The sequence below is a fragment of the Microcebus murinus genome, chromosome 7 (genome assembly GCF_040939455.1).
Source record: "Microcebus murinus isolate Inina chromosome 7, M.murinus_Inina_mat1.0, whole genome shotgun sequence".
Lineage (NCBI taxonomy): Eukaryota > Metazoa > Chordata > Mammalia > Primates > Cheirogaleidae > Microcebus > Microcebus murinus.
The window spans coordinates 69,863,034-69,880,783 of record NC_134110.1 but is presented as its reverse complement, the minus strand read 5'-3'; the positions used below and the strand labels follow the sequence as shown (position 1 = coordinate 69,880,783).

General features: G+C 36.6%; 1 protein-coding gene and 1 long non-coding RNA gene across 4 annotated transcripts in view; one reads left to right on the top strand and one right to left on the bottom strand.

The window, feature by feature from the left end:
* Nucleotides 1–673: 673 nt before the first annotated feature.
* LOC105869112 (uncharacterized) lies at nt 674–16,185 on the bottom strand. The gene is made up of 3 exons (XR_012920184.1): nt 16,139–16,185; nt 13,826–13,884; nt 674–761 (listed from the first exon to the last, which is right to left on the bottom strand). It is a non-coding gene; the product is annotated as an uncharacterized LOC105869112 (long non-coding RNA).
* Nucleotides 2,334–17,750, top strand: part of LRRC69 (leucine rich repeat containing 69) — a 91,471-nt gene continuing 76,054 nt past the window's right edge. For 2 of the 3 annotated variants that reach the window (XM_020288915.2, XM_020288912.2), the window contains exons 1-2: nt 2,334–2,434; nt 5,495–5,680. In XM_020288915.2, the coding sequence (XP_020144504.1) occupies nt 5,498–5,680 (183 nt within the window). In that variant the 5' untranslated portion in view covers nt 2,334–2,434; nt 5,495–5,497. Of the gene's footprint in view, nt 2,435–2,723; nt 2,834–5,494; nt 5,681–17,750 lie in introns of all 3 variants that reach the window. The other variant, XM_020288913.2, reaches the window with a different exon arrangement.

Below are 17,750 nucleotides of genomic sequence, written 5' to 3'. Positions count from 1 at the left end.
AGTAGAAATATTTTATCAGGTTCCTCAAAGGATTAGAAACAGGGAGGTAGAGAGGTAAAAAAGGTATAAAGGCCAAATGAACAGCTTGAGCAAAGGGGTAAATATACTCCATGCTGTTGCGGAATAGCAAGTGGTCTCCTAAGGGTAGAGTACAGGGTTAGTTAAAGGAAGTGGCATGTGAAATAGTTGGGGCTAGACTGTGATTAATTTTTAGTCTTAATAATTGGGATTTTAACTTCTAAGCAGTGAAGGGTCATGACAAGATTGTATGTTGCAGGCATAGATTTATTGTAGAAAGATGGCTGGTGACAGTGCAATGCAGAGTGTATAATGGAAGCAGAGAGTGGTGCAGGTAAGAGGTGATTAGACTTTGGCCTATGATATCAGCAGTGCAAAGAGAAGCAGACAGATGTGAATGGTGGTGATGTGATACATCTGTATTGAATCAACTAAGCTAAGCTCAGACTCTATCCCAGGATCCCCTTCTCTGTGTAGTTTCAGGTCAGTCCTGGCTAGAAGAGACATTATGCACAAAGTTTGAAAGTCACAAGTGAAAAGGGAGCTTGGAAAATCAATGCAATCTGTAAAGGAGCTTCAGTTATTAATATCACGCACACTTGCTGATTTGCTGGGTCATGGATTGAATTCACAGCTGAGCCTGCAGTTTCTCCCATTCCTGCCAGATCTTCTTTAGCTGGTCTGGATCTTGGGCAGGCACATCTCCTGGCACAAGAGCAACGGCTGTCAATGCCCAGAAGTAGCTGAGAAGAAGAAGAAAAAAGCAAAAGCTGCACATAAATGGCTTATCCAGCTTCCAGAATTACATAAGCTCAAATTCATAAAATAAATACCATATTCTATATAATTCCTAATTGTTTTTGTTATATATATATTTAATTGAATCTCGACACAGAATTTGCTGCTACAACAAAATAAGTCATGTAGTAAGAGTTTTGGGACTGGGCCTTGAGTGTTTGTTAAGAAGAGCTTTTAAGAGGCTTAACAAGGGCCTAAGGTCACTCCAGGAGGCTGTTGGTGATATATATATATATATTTAATATCAGAATATTAGTGGGATACAACTGTTTTGGTTACGTGGATGCTTTTGTCCTGCTTGAGTCAAAGTTATGAGTGTGCCCATCACCCAGATAGTGTACATTGTACCCATTAGTGTACATGTACCCATCCCCTCTCTCCCCAACCTGCCTTATTTCTGCTGTGTTTTACTTACATCTGTGCATGTGAGTGCTGATCAGTTAGTTCCAATTTAATAGTGAGTACATGTGGTGTTTGTTTTCCCATTCTTGCAATACTTCACTTATAAGAACGTTGTCCATTTCCATCCAGATTGTTGCAAAAGGTATTAATTCATTTTTTATGGTTGAGTAGTACTCCATTGTATACATATACCACATTTTATCAATCCACTCAAGAATTAACATGCACTTGTGTTGGGGTCAATGGGGGGAATGGAGAGTGATTGTTAAGGCTACAGGCTTTCTTTTGGGGTGATGAAAGTGTTCTAAAATTGATTGTGGTGATCATATACAACTTGGTGAATATACTAAAAGCCATTGAATTGTATACTTTTATTATTTAAGAGACAGGGCCTCACTCTGTGTCCCAGACTGGAGTGCAGTGGCACGATCATAACTCCCTGTAGCCTCAAACTTCTGGGCTCAAGTGATCCTCCTGCCTGAGCCTCCTAAGTAGCGAGGATTACAGGTGTGCACCACCACACACAGCTAATTTTCTTGTAGAGACGGGGTTTGTTTTACTGTATTGCCCAGGCTGGGTTTGAACTCCTGGCCTCAAACGATCCTCCTGCCTTGACCTCCTAACGTGCTGAGATTACAGGTATCAGTCTCTGTGCCCAACCAAATTGTATACTTTAAATTGGTGCATTGAATTATAGCTCAATAAAGCTGTAGCTAAAAAAAAAAAAAAGGAAAAAAAATATGAAGAGAGGCCTTTGGAAACTTGAACTTCTATGGACAGAAAGCAGTCTGAGAAAACTACTTGGCAAACATTGGTTACCTTTTATGGAAAAGGAAAGAAATTCAGAGAATGGAATCAAGAGCCCAAAGAAGGGAACCAAGAGCTAACCCTAGGCAGTAGGATTGAGCCCTAATCAAGGAACTGACAACATGCCTAGTTAGATTTCAGGATTGCTATGAACCAGTGGCTGCTTTGTCTCTCTGATTTTTCCTCTTTTTTTTGAATGGGACTATTGCCTGCCCTGTGTTGCACCCATTATTGTATTCTGGATATATGGGGACAGATAACTTGTGTCTTTAGTTCATAGGTCGCCAAGTCAATGAACTGTACTCAAACTGAACTGAAGGAATTGTCCCTGAGGAGCTGTACCCACCTTTGGACCTAATTTAGATGACAAGATCTCTGGACCTGATTCTTTAATGGATGAAACTTTTGGGTAAGAGGGTTCTTGGGAAAGAGTATCTCTATTGTGCATATGAAAGGAGTCTAAATAGCTCATGACCACAGGGTGGGCTGTGATAGATTTTAGAACATGTCCACAAATTTTTGGTCACTTGCCATCAGGAGGCAGAGTCTAATTTGTCTTCTTTTGAATATGGGCTGGCCTCAGTGACTTGCTTCTAGTGAAATGGATGTAGCTGAAGTGATGCTGCATGACTTCTGAAGCAGGGCCACGAAAGTGATACAGCTTCCATTCCACTTTCTCTTGGGATGCTCACCTTTAGAACCAAGCCACCATGTTGGGAGGAAGCCCAAGTCACATTGAAGAGGCTACATGTGTAGGCTGACCACTCTGAGATCCTAGCCAACAGCCAGCATCTACCACCAGATGTAGGTAAATGAGCCTTTAGATGAATTATGCTTCTAGCCCTTGAGCTGTCACCAAGAGAAGTATATGCAAGCTCTGCCCAAATTAAGATTTGTAAATAAATCTTGTTTTAAGCAATTAAGTTGTATGGTGATTTGTTTCCCAGTGATAGATAATTGGAACAGGTGGCATTAACAGTATTGATTGCATAATGGAAGGAAGGGAGAAAAGGGAATCAAGAATGTTTACCATTTTTGTTTGGACCTAGAATGTTTTCTGAGTTCAGCAAATTAACAGAAAGCAGTGTTAGATTGCAGTGGCCTGTTAATAAATTGCCAGTGTTTGAACAGCGTCAGCTGTGTTACAGCCACACAATAATTACTTTAGAGATGATAATTATCATGAGATTTTTAAAAAGCCTTATCAGTTTGTTTAGATAGTATTAGCTTTATTATTCTTAGGAAAGTAAACTAATTTCAGAGTCAACCGGTTGAAAGATAAGTTTGGAAGAGATAAGTCAAAGAGCAGTGATTAAGAAGCTGAAAAATTATTTTATCATTTTAGCAACTGAATGTCACTATTAATCAGCACCTCTTATTTTACAGTTGTGACACTAGAGATGTTTATTATTATAATACCTTTATAAATTTAGTGATCCTTTTTCTTATAACTTTGGTACTTGCTTTACCTTCTTATTGGAAAAGGTCTTGTCTCTAACAGCATTCTCCCCGAAGCCTTCCCTGGTCATCCTATTTAAACATGTGAACTTCTCTCTTCCTGTACTCCCTGTTTCCCTTTCCTGCTTTATTATTTTTCCTTGGTACCGATCACCATCTAACATGCTAGATTTGCTTATTCTTCTTGGTTGTCTTTCTTCTCCTACTATATAATAGAAAGTATTTTCCCTGAAAAAAGTTTTTTTTTTTTTTTTTTTTCCTTTTTCATTCATTCCTCTATTTCCAGTGCCTACAACAGTGTCGGGCAGGTAGTATGTGCTCAGTAAATATTAGTTGAATGAACAAATGAAGTCTGAATTCCAAAGGAAGAATTGATTTGTGTACAGAGTGCTTTTAGTACAGAATGTATTTTATAAAGTTCAAGTTACAGTGTTCAAGTTCAGCAATCTAAATGTGGCACATATATATATGTACCCAAATGCCTCCAGGCCTCCTCATATCTGGGTACAAATAGGGTTGGGATCAACTATCTCTGGGTACAGCTCATCCTCCTTCCTCTCCTTTTTGTCTTTGTTTTAATCTTTCGTTTGGAACTTCTTAAACATACACAAATATAATAAGACTAGTATAATGAACTCTTATGTACCTATTACTCAGCATTAATAATTATCAACATTTTTTCAATCTTGTTTGATCTGTTTTCTTCCACTCAGTTTCCCCCGCCCCCTGGATTATTTTAAAGAAACCTGAAGACATCATTATATTTCACCTGAAAATTTCAGTCTGCATTTCTAAATGTTAAGCTCATTTAAAAATTAAAACTACCATCACACCATTTTCACACATAACAGAATATTTCCTATCATCTGCTACCTAGCCCATGAACAAGTTTTCCTGATTGACTCCCAGATATTTTATTCAAGTAAGAATTCAAATACAGTCCAGACGTTGCATTTGGTGGTTATTTGTCTTAAGTTTACTCCATAGCAGTTTCCCGTCCTTTTTATTAATGGCATTGATTTGTTGGTGAAACTTTGTGTCATTTGCCATGTAGAATTTTCCGTGTTATAGATTTGTCTGAGTGCTTCCCTGAGACAAATGTCTTCTCTAGTCCTCCTATTTTTGTAAATGGTAGTTACATCTTGAAGCCATGATTAGATTCAGGTTTAATTTGGGGGCAAGAACATTTCATAGGTGGTGCTATGTACTTTTTATTGCATCACTTCATAAGGCTTATAATATGTGATTGTCTCAATTTTAATGATGCTAAAATTGATTAGTGGGTTATTAGCCCGATCACTTACTTATTAAATTTCTCATCAACCTTTCATCTAATACTTTTAGCATCCAATTATGATTTTTGCATAGATTCATTATTTTATTAGAATTTACAAAAATAGTGATTTTTTTCCAAAGCTGTTTTCCTCCCTCATTTATTAACTTCAATTCCTCTGTGAGTAAGAACTTTATTAACTATTAGGTTATACTGACATGCAGTTTGTATTGGAAGAGCAGAGTAAATGCTTAAGTTTTTTTTCCTTTATCAATTTTGAGATTGAGTCGGTGCCCTAGCAACTCCCAATGTGATTAATAAGTTCCTTTTTAAATAAAATGCCATTATGAGCTCTTAGATTTTAATATGTTTTGTGTTTTAGTCCACTCTAGATTATTTTTTCTGATCCTCAATATTTTAGACTATTGGGAGCTCCTAGAAGTTGGCTTCTGTGTTTTTTTGATGTGATTTCATTAGTCTTTGATAAATTCCATGTCTCTGGCATAAGATATCGTAGGCTTATCTTGTACATTTTCTGCCCCAAACCTGGACCAGCCGTTTCTTCTCCCTACCTTTTACATAGAAAATCATTTAGTGCCTTCCACCTTCAATATTGCGATGTCAGAATGTTTTTGTTTCCATGACACAAAAATTCTGCAATTAGAGGTTCTAAAGCTGCATAATAAAGAACTCTAATCCTTAATGGTTACCTTCTTCATTTTCTACTTCTCTTCCAAGATCATGGCTGAGAGATTGTTAATAAAAGCATTGTATGGTGGTAAAAACACTAAGATTATTACTTTGAATGGGAAGAAGATGAAAAAGATGCCTTCAGCATTAGGAAGACTGCCCGGCCTGAGGATTCTACTACTTCAGAATAACCTAATTTCCAAAGTGTGCCCAGAGATAAGCATCTTGACCCAGGTGAGGAACAGCCTATCTTTTTGGATTGAGGATGGAAAATAGGAAGAGAGAAAAGAGGTGAGAGACAGAATAATAAGACTTTGATGTCTCTGGAGACAATGCAGTGTGGTGTTGGAGAGACATCAGAAAGCTTTCTGGTTTAGGGAATTACATGTGCTAGGGAGAGAAGATGTTGCAATTTATACATGTGCTCTTTGGCCCACATCTGGAATCAGAGGAGTAGGTCTCTGCAATGCTCATCTTTCTGGAGGCTGTCATCTGGAAAGGGGTTGGAAGCCTGGATCTGCTCATCTCCCATGGGGGCTCACATCTGCAAGTAGGTTTGAGGATCCTGGAGATGCTGTTGATCCTAGGGACCATCCTGAAGCTTTTGCATGTGGAGTGAAGAGACATTTAGGATGTAGGAAAAGGGGGTTCCTTTTTAGTGTCCTAGAGCAGGCTGAAACTTTGAAATGGAGTATTGGCAGGGAATAGAAAATAAGTTCATTTCTTCTGAAATAGTCTTTAAAAGAAGGTTAATATATTATATAAAGAATACTCTTTTACAGTTGACATGAATGAATCCCAGATGCTTGTGTAAAACATTTCTGCCTAACAGTGTGAAACTCAAGATTCTAAAATCTTGAGGTTGAGAGAAGGCAAGGGATCTTACCTTTGTAATTTTCTTTCTGTTTACTTGTGAACTGTCATCAACACTAAAAGAACATAGCTATACACAGCTAAGGGATTGTAGCTCACTAATTTTGAGATCAGAATTCCAAAAAAAATAAATCTCTATTTTCTTACCTTCACCTTTCATTATTTCCTTTTAGGTTTAAAAATTTATTTGAACTTGTAATCAACGGTTGTATCTTTACAAGAAATGGGGTAATATTCACAAATTTCCTCTTCAGCAGTAACTTCAAAGAGTGCACTTGTAGTTATAGTACAAGAACTTGGACTTTTCTAATGGGACAGAGAAGTTTCTGTGCAAATAAAATGTAGGACTTAACTGAGCCACAAACCCATTCTCTCCCTCGCTTGAATTTTATTTCCATTACTGCATATTGTTTTAAGAAAATTGATAGAACACAAGTTTGAGGTTGAATAAAAAAAATAATAAATAAAATTAAAAAAAAAGAAAATTGAATACTACAAAAAATATATGATAATAAGAAGCTATCTTCTGTCTACTTTCCCTGACCCTTAATCCTGATCTCCATATGTAACCACTTTGAACTCATCTTTTTTTGATTTGTCTATTTTAGACATCATTCTTCTTCATCACACAAATAAAGTTATATTAATATGTTTAGTTTCTCCATAGTTATCATTTAATATTATTACACTTTTATTTCTTCTTTCATTAACTACAGTCTCTTCTTACTCCTCACATTGTAAGATGACAGTATCAGCCTCTATAATCTGCCTTCAGCTCTCCTTCCTTTCTTCTCCCTCTAAATTTCTTACTTTTATAAGATTTATAGTATTTACATCCTATCAATTATAACCATGATTAAATCTATAACTGGTTCAGCTACTTACCAGCTGAATATAAAGCACTTAATCTCTCTGGGCCCCAATTTCTGCCTTCATTTGTTCAATCTACAAATAAGAGTTGAGCACCATCTGTGTCTCAGGCATTGGGAACTAGTGATTCAATAATGGGTGAAACAGGTGGAAACCCCTGCCTTCATAGAGTTTACAGTCTAGTCAGAAGAGATGTAAGAAACAACTAAGCAAAATAGGATGTGAGGTAGTGATTAGCACTAAGGAGAAAATAAGGCGGGTAGAAGGTGCAAGGCATGTTGTGGCTGTCAGCTGACGTGTCAGAGGCCACATGTGTCCCCAGAGTGTCCTACTGGGCTTCATAACTTGGCAACATGTATGTGAGAGTTCAATGACCATAATTATTATTTATCAGTTTTCTATGAATTTCCCAAATGTACTTTTCAAAAGTTAGTTTTAATTCTTTCTTGTGTTGCTACAGGTCATACTTTTTATCAATAATGATCGGAACTACCTATCCACCTACTACTTTTGCTTCACTTAGCTTTGCCTATTCTGTGCTTGTGTTTTGGGCTAGCCTTTTGTCATCATAGGAAGTCCAGTTTGCCCCAATGTACTGATTTTTGGGTCATATCTTCCACAGCATGCAAAGTATTAAAAAAGTCGTGATTTTATTGAAGTTCTTAAAGATAATACTTTAAAATTTCTGCACTCACACAATGCAATCAACTAGAATAATATCAACCATTTATTGGGAGCCAGGCACAATGCTAGGAGTTCTTTATTCATTTTCTGTAATCTTGTAAGGACGTTATGACCCTCATACTGTTAATAAAATTTATGGTTCAGGAAGAGGTTACTTGTCAAAGGTCACCCAAACAGTATACACATCTATAAAATGAGGTCTCTTTGGAGGTTGCTTTCAGCTCTATTGTTTAATTATTCTATTTGTTTAGAGTAAAATTTACCACGGTGTAGTGTTCAATTTATAGTTCCTAAAAACAAAAACTGAGTTGCCTGCATGGATTTGAACACTGCATGGATTGTTCCCACCCCCCATTTTTGTACATTATTCTTTTAACAAATATTTACCATTCATTTCCTGAGGATACAAGTGTGTACAAAATATGGTCCCTGACTTCATGTTTGGAGATTAAATTAAATGTTAACATATATAAAATTCCATGGCACATAGAACTTTCCAATAAATTTTAGTTGCTATTATGATTAGTATTAACATTATGGTGTAAGTAGCAATAATGATTAAATGGGAGAGAGGGAGTTCTTTAGAGAATACAGATCCTACCTCTTCTTTTTACTTTGCTAATTTGATTAGTGAAGCTTTGCAAAATTCCAATCACTTCTAATGGTAAGAAAAAAAATGGGTTAATGTCCTAATTTATAGTGAATGCATTTGGCCTATGACTGTTGAAGTGCTGGGATGTCAATAATTTTCAAAGGAGCACTTTATGAGTTTTGAGGGCAAAGACCTTGTGCTGTCCTTATTACTTGGCACCTAGTAAGTCATATAATGTCAACTTCAATGGAATAGAATGGAAACAATTTTCAAAGTCCAGCTTAACCAAACACAGTACCATCATGATTATGGAATCACATAGGAATAAAAGTCTCTCATAGGTAAATTATCCATAATTTTTAAATCCCCAAAGAAACAAACAGCCATCATCTCTAATTGTGTGCAGCTTTGTGGCCATGCATCGTAAAGTCTAATGGCAGTGTGGCAATGTTCCCCTTCTGCTGCTCACTTGTGTAGCCGCCCAGGACAAAGATATGGTCTGCCAAAACTTGTTATTTGACCATAAACAACTGACAGTAAATAATGCCAACTCCAAGCATAATTGGGTAGTTTGCAAATTTGTTGCTGTGTCCCTAATCTCTCCTTTTCATGTGTTTATTGTCCTTAATGACCCCTAACCCAATCAACTTCATTCATTCATTCTTATATTTAATAGCTAGCTATGTGTGCCTGTAGTAGACTCTGCTAGGTGGTGGCAATATAAAAAGGAACAAAATCATTCATGTATCCCTATTCTCAGGTTTAGTGGGGAAAGGTAATCAAACATACAAATAAATACAAAATTACAATTGTGAAAAGTGCTGTGAAGGAGATTTGTATTGTGCCATGAGAGTCTCTTCTCAGGAGTTGGGGAAGGTGATTCTGAGGAAGAACAACTGAGCTAACATCTGAAGGGTAAGAATTATGCAGAGGAACAGGAGAGAGATGTCCACATGCAAAGACTTCCCCTATCTCTTCCTCCTTGGGTATTCTGGTCTTTCTCTCTAGCCCTAGCAGAACAGAAAGGATCTTATATAATTTATACTGTTGGTCAGCACAGGCCTTTCCTTTCTCCCGTCTCATCCAGTGGAAATCTTTTCTTCCTCCAGCAAGTAGGTGATTCCTCCTATTTTCTAAGCCTGGCTATTAAAACAGGGATGCATTATCCTGGTTTATTGTATCCGTTGTATCTGGTCCTGGTGCAGGGGCACCTAGAGAATTTATCTGCCCCAAGCTCCTTTTATTCCTCCTGTGCCTCTGCTCCCTAGCCCAGGCCTGCATTAAGCCTCCCAGACTCTACTGGAACTCCAGCTTCTCCCTCTAGCTGGCAGGCAGGCACGTAGAAGAGACTTAATTGACCTTCTCCTCATTTTCCAGCCTGGTGATATAGAACAGCTCATAAAATTCCTCCATGCCTCACTGGAGTTGTCTGTAAAATGGGCCTCATCATTCCTAGTTCCTAAAGTTGTGGTCAACATTACCTACCTCATTTATAATGCCTTATCCATACTGGTTACTTAGGAAATTTTACCCCTGCTCTCATTCAGATTTCCAAATGCTTAGTTCTTCCAAACACTTAGGATTTTACGTTTTCATTGAATGTCAGTTTTGTGTTGTAATTCTCTTTTCTGATGATTTGGAACACTTGTCCTTCCTTATGTATTCTTTCCTTATGAAGCTTCTGACAGGGTGTTAAAAGGTAATGCCTTGTTAATACTTTTACTACGAATGCAGTAGAGATCCCTTCCTACATTTAGTGAGTGAGATGTGCCAATTCCATGACACTGGCCTTAACTTTGGTCTTTAAGGGGCCAGAACTAAGAGGTTGTAGAGGTCTCCACAAAGTATCTAGAGATTATATACCATGGTGGCCCTTGTAAACCTCCCTCAGTTTCTAATGAAATTATAATTGTTTTGAGAAATCTGACTTTATATGTTAGAAAGTTACTGCAAAATTAAATGATAGTTTTGAAATTGGCAGTTATTCACATAAGCAAATTCCTTCAGGAACTGCTGGTTTAAGAAGCAGCATTTTGGCAGTTGTATTGAACAGTGGTTTTAAAGATGCCACAGATTTCTAAAAAGAGGCATTTCTAAAAGTTAAGAGGGTGAACCGTAATGCTCCCCACTTGGTCATATACATATTAATTCAAAAATGTAAAATCCATGTTATTTTTCTCTCATTAATTTAATTCAGTTAGTTTTACAAAATAGTTTACAGAGTCTGACACTCTATTATCTACTATTTGGTTATAGTGAATGTGAGTATTCACTCTCCTTAAGGAATTTAAAGATTAACATTTCACATAATGGCTAACATCCCTTCAGAACCTTCATAGTAGCTACTGTGTGTGAAATATTATGTTATAGTCAAGTGATCTAATAGTTTGTTCCAAAATGGTATCACCAAGCTATGATTTACATTAAGAAGACAGACTTCCAGATAAAGATGAACATTTGAGCTTATATAAATATATATGTGTGTGTGTGTGTGTGTGTGTTTAAAAGTTTTTATTCAAGTTAGTCATGAATATCATTAAAAACAAGTAATTGAAAGACATAAATAGCATAGGGTTTCTAGTGGTAATTAACAGCTACAAGCATATAATAATTAAATGTAAGAGAGGTTGCCTAGTCTCAGTTCTAGGCCTATGTATGTTAGACACTATGTTGAATTAAATACAGGGGTTAGTGATAATGAGCAGATGACTAGAATAAAGGAAGCACAGAGCCCATTAGAAGGAAATGAATCAAGCTGGGCAGACTGGAGCAGACTGAGCTCAAAAGATATTTGATTTTGAAAAAAAAAATTATGTGGCGTCATGATGAGTTTTCTACAGTTTGAACCATTAGCTTACAGAAATGATCTAAGCAGACAGCATTCAACTAATATTTATTGAGCAGCTGTTACATGCTTGACACTGTTTTTTGAATGCTAGATGAAACACATCTAGCTCTGTCATTGCAAAATTTCCAACTTATTAGCAGAGATAAAATATGTACATGAATCACTAATATACAAAAGAGAAAGAGATCAGGTGGACCCCAGTAGCCTTCACCACTGAGGACCCCAACATGTACATATCAGTCAATGTGATCTAATGCATTAACAGAATGAAAGAAAAAAACCCACGCCATCATGTCAATAGATGCAAGGAAAGCATTTAACAAAGTTCAACATTCATTCATGATTAAAACTCTCAATAAAATAGGTATAGAAGGAACTTAACATAGTAAAAGCCATGCATGAAACCCCCACAGCTAACATCATAATCAGTGGGGGAAAAACTGAAAGTTTTTCCTTTAAGATCCAGTATAAGGCAAAGATAACCACTTTCATCACTTTTTTCCAATACTCAGTCCTAGTTGGAACAATTAAACAAGAAAAGGACAACCAAATTGGAAAAGAAATAATGTTATCTCTATTTGAAGATGGCATAATCATATACCTAGAACATCCTAAAGACTCAACAAAAAACCTGTTAGAACTAATAAATGAATTCAGTAAAGTTGCAGGCTACAAAATCAATATATAAAAATCAATCATAATTCTATATACAAACCATAAACTACCTGAAAAGGAAATCAAGAGAACAATCCCATTTACAATAGCAACAAAAAGAATAAAATGCTTAGTAATAAACTTAACGAAAATGTTCATCAATGGTTGAATGTATCAAGAAAATGTGGTATGTGTGTATTTATAGATGTATACCATATATATATATACACAATCATGTGATGTATAATAGCTGTTTCACTCAATAATGAACCACGTATTAAATGGTGGTTCTATAAAACTATAATAACTATTTTTACTATACCTTGTCTATATTTAGGTGTTTAAATCCACAAATATTTACCACTGTGTTATAGCTGCCTACAGTATTCAGTACAGTAACATACTGTGTAGGTTTGTATAGCCTAGGCCTATGTGTGTGGTAGGCTATACCACTTAGGTTTGTGTAAGGGCACTCTAGGATGTTCGTGCAATGACAAAATTGCCTATTATTTTTTGGAATCCCCATCATTAAGCAATGCTTGACTGTATATACAATGAAATATCATTCAGCCTTAGAAGAGAAGAAAATTCTGCCCTTTTCAATAACATGGATGAACCTGGAAGACATTATGCTAAGTGAAATAAACTAGATGTAGAAATACAAATACTATGTGATATTACTTATGTGTGTAATCTAAAAATGTCAGACTCATAGAAACAGAGAGTAGGGTGGTAGTTATAAGGGTTTGAAGGGAGAGAGGTAAGGGGAGGTGTGGTCAAAGGGTACAAAGTTTCAGTTATGGAAGACAGATACATTTGGGAGATCTAATGTGACTGTGGTTAATACTATACCAAATACTGAAAATTTGCTAAGTGTTCTCACCACACACATACACAGAGACAAAAAAGAAGTTGCAAGAAATAGTTTGAAGTAATGGGTGGTGCAAGTTATTAAATAATAGGATGGGATTTTCTTTTGTGGGCCATCTATTTCACAGAGAGGTTGAAAAAACTCACATGCTTCCAGTGGGTAACATATATGAGAAAAGGGGACCAGGAAGAAACTGGTGAACTGGTGGTGGTCCAGCCAGTAACCATCTCTAGTGGATCATTGTCACATCAGAATGGTGTATTTAAAAGTTCTGTTGAAACCAATATTATTTTTTAAAAAAATAATATGAAGTTTAAAACTTCATTTTTTAGTCATATCCAGATTTCAAGCTATGAGTTCGGGCTTAATTCAGTGGATGGAATTCACTGCTCTATAAATTCTGATATGTACAGGAATGGTTCTTTAAACTATTTCAGTCTAAAAATGTTCCTTAAATTTTGGCCCAAACATCTGGAAAGATATATCAGTCTTTTAGTTTCCATCAGATATTCCCCTTTTGGAATTTATAAAACAAAGTGATGTTCTAAATGCAGTCAAATATCACAGGAGGGGAAAATAGGATTGCTGTTAGTAACTGTGCCCCACAGCTATGGTTAGAGAGTTCCAAGGGTGAACAAAGCTGACCGTGGAGTTGTGCCTTGGCACTGCCAGCGAGGCTGCTTCAGGTTCCTGTGCCCATGGTTGACCCTGAACATGGAAGCCTTCTGATCCTTTTGCATGTTTACGGGCATTGCTTCTGCAGCTAAACCTGACATGTGTGGTTCTTCACCATGAACTGGGTAATAAATATATGTTTGTAATTTAATCATGGTTTCTAACCTATTAAATTTAATGTTCCATACCTCATAAAAAATGCAGCTGAGAATTTAGTAATCTTTTTTAAAAAAATGAGTTAGAAATCATTAAGAAAACAAGCAGGCTTAAAATTTGAAAACTGATAGAAGTCTTAACATATATATTACGTACCAACTGTGTTTCTAGTGCCATGTATGTCTAACATTTTGCTCCACAGTCTTCTCCTGGGCCTAAAAGATTATAGTTAGCATTTAATATTTTAATATCTACTATTTGCCAGACACTTTATTAAAATGTCTCTAATCCTTAAGGCAAGCCTAAGAAGTAAATGCTAGTATCCCCATTGTAAAAAAGAAAGGGAGGCTTAGGAATTTGAGTGACTTGCCTGAGATCACATATCTAGTATGTTGTATAGCAAACATGTATGGTCTACAAAGCCTGTGCTTTGCCTGATGCACAAAACTGACCAAAGAGCATGCACATCAATAGGACAAGAATATTTAACATGAGAATTCCATGTGTTGTATATAAATCCCATTGTGTGTGTGAACGTGTATGGGTATATGCATATATATAATTCTACCAAATGCATGTGTATGATCATTCTGAGCAATAGTAAATTCTTTTTAAAAATAGGCAGCATATTACTGAAGACAGTGTAGAGTAGAAGTTAGGAGTATGAGCCACAGAGTAAAGCTATGTCATTTCACCATAAATATTAGCCTGCACCTCAAATGTCTTTTCTATAAAATCAGGGTTATTGTGGGGTCCACATTAGGCAATGTTCAAGATTGCTTGGCATAGTGTTTGGAACATATTAAATTCTATTTCAATGTTAGCATTAGTATCGTCGTTAATAAACTATTCAGTACTTTTTCTTCTTAAATTTCTTATTTTCTTTTCTCCTACTTAGAAAATGATTCCTATACATTGAATCTACATTCTAGATAATCCAAAGGCATCAATGGACATTGAGATGCTTATCTCATATCCATGATGAAAGAGGAAACACACGTCTATTTTAAGGCAGGCCACAGAAAGGTTATAACTTTGAGGTATGAGTGGGTCGATACAATCAAAGAAATCAAATCAAATTTATGAAGAGTTAGGATAGACAGACATTATTTGGGGCAAGTTTACAGAGATATAGAAAAGGCTACATAGAGGTTGGAAACGTTTAGGATGTTTTGAGTAGGGAAATTCCTTATGGACTGATCATTTGTGCAGCTGTTTAGATATAATCTAGTAAGATTGGATTAAGGGTATTTAAGTAATAATACATCTTTGCATTCTTTAGCTGTGTAATACTATAGGCAGGCAGTGATGTGTACTAGTGCTAGGGTTATTGCAATGGAGTAGAGCTGAAAAAGGTATATCTAAAAAGAATTCTGAGACTAGAACTAAGTGACAGATTGAATTTAGATGGAGAGAGAGAAAGAAGTTCTAGTTAGTTCCAATGTTTGATCACCATAGGATTATGAGAATGGAGGGTTTATTAACCAAAGTGAGGACAGGAAAAACAGATCTAATGTGTCCATGGACATTGTCCAGTTTGAGACTTTGAATTTAGAGTGATCCACTGGAGATATCTTAAGAGCCAAAACCAACAGGATACAATTTTTTTTAACAGGGATAAATGTAAATTCCTACATTTAGGTTAAGGAAAGAATTCAATTGCTCAAGTCCAGGATGTGGGATATCTGCTTGACAGTGAACTTAGGGGTTTTTGTTGGCCACAGACACAATTAATTATGCATCAATAATGGGTCCTGTTGCTGAAAGAGTGCATGCCATGTTAGGCTGGATTAATAGGAGTGTAGTCCTCTGCTTGAGGGAGACCCAGTGGTCCCACAAGCATCTGTGCTATGAGATCTCATTTCCTGTCTCACCCCAGGCTCCATGTGTGCGGAGTGGAGTACTCACAAAAATTAGAGAGTGGCCACGATGGTCAGGGGTCTGGAAATTATGCCCTCAGGGAAATGGTTAAGGGGACAATGGAGCAGATTCAGAGGAAAAATGATAGCAATCTCCAAAAATCTGAAAGATTGTTGTGTGGGAGAGAGAAGAGGGAGTACAAATATTTTTTATGATTGCTTTTAGAATAGTTGTGTAGAAGTTTCAGAGAGACTAAACATAAAAAAACTAGATAGATAGATAGATAGATAGATAGATAGATAGATAGATAGATAGAACTTCTACCAAGATAAAAGCACTACCCCATTACTGGGTGTTATCATGAGGAAGGTCTATAGTTGTTCACCTGCATTATGTATGTTAGACTATAGGTGACTTATAAAATTTTCTTCTAATTGTAAGATGCTGTGATTCCCTGGGTCATGGGTCTGTAAGAAATCAGTTATTGGCAATGATATTTTTTAATCTATAGCAACATGACAGTTTCCAAGGGACAGTTACTTTCTTAAAATGCCAATAGAACTTCATGCTATAGATAATTATTGAAAAGATGCAAGTTTTCAAACTTACCATGTAGTTATTTGTTATATGACTAAAGCCCTCCCTCAGGAACTACCTGTAACCATAGAGACTGTTGCTAATGAAACACTCACTGCATATGCCTTTCTGGGTACCTGCCATTTCTGCAACTCTTTGTTAGGAAAACACCATTTGGAACAATAAGGTATCCCAAATATTTAATATCAAGTGCCATCTCCTTAGAGAGAGCTTCTCTAATGACCCAATATAACTGTTCTTCTCATTATCCAAATTATTTATTTACTTATTTATTGTCTGACTTCCCAGCAGGTAAGCATTATAGAGAGGGATCTTGTGTGTCTTGTTCACTGTCATTTCTTTGGTATTGAGAATAGTACTAGGTATATAATAAAAATATAGACATATCAATATAATGACATTCAAAAAATATAATTGACCTATAAAAATAATCAAATTAATGAATCATCTAGGTTGGGTCTTCAGGTACTTCTCAAAAGTATGTCAATCCTTGCTACAAAGTCTCTGGACCTTTCTGTAAAATTTAAGTAATCTGTGCTAAAGCTCTGACATATTTGCCATGGCAACAGAGTATAACTGCTACCAACTGGTCTTTAAGAGACCTTTGTGAACTTAAAGGCTAACAGTGAATCTTCCTTTGGTTATTCTGTTCTATGAAGAATGATTTCAGCTCCTTTCACTTCATCTTAGTTTTGACTTTGAAATTCTTTGCAATTTGAGGTATTTTGGTGAACCCTCTTAATCTTCCACAGGTCACATTCTTGGGTGTGGAGCTCAGAATTCGGCTCACATGGTATCCTTTTTTAGCCAAGGACCGTGTGGTTACTGCATCATCCAGATAAAGTGTCTTTCCCTGGGTCATCTATCCATTTTACAACATCTTGGGAGCTAAGTTAGATCAGATAACCAACTGTGGCTGTCAGCCACTCTACTGCATTTGCCTAGATTGCTTTTCAAATAATCTTTTTCTCTTTCCTCACACCTCTTCATCTCCTCCACCCAGCAGATGACTGTTTCATATTTCGCTAAGAAAACAGATGCTATCAGGACCTCCCTTATCCTTCCGTCACCAAAACAATCCACTGACCTGACCTTCACTCACCTTCCCTGCCTTCCTTCCCACTACCCTGATGAAGCTCCTGCTCTTAGCTAAGGCCAGTCCCCACTTGCACTTTGGATCCTCTCTCCTCTCATCTAAACGATTTTGATTCCGCACGTATCCCTGTATTTATCCCATTAGATTCTGATTCTCTATGGGATGATTTTCATCAGCATATAAATAAACTATACTATCTTTTAACTTAGGGGAAAAATACCTCCGGCTTCTTCCTCATTTTCTAGTTCCCCTTCATAGCAAAAGCTCTTACAAGAATCATCTATTAGTCATTGTGTTTGCTTTCTCACATTTTCTCCACAGCCCACTTCAAACAGACTTTCCTTCCCAACACTTCACCCCTGTTTTCAAGGTCACTAATGACTTTCCTATTGCTAAATCCAGTGGTTATTTCTATGCTTTAATTTTACTTAACCTACCCCTGGGATTTGACCCACAACTTCCTTCTTCTTAAAACACTTTTCCTTTTCTTTCCTCTTGGATTCTGTTACACTATATTTCTTGGAAATC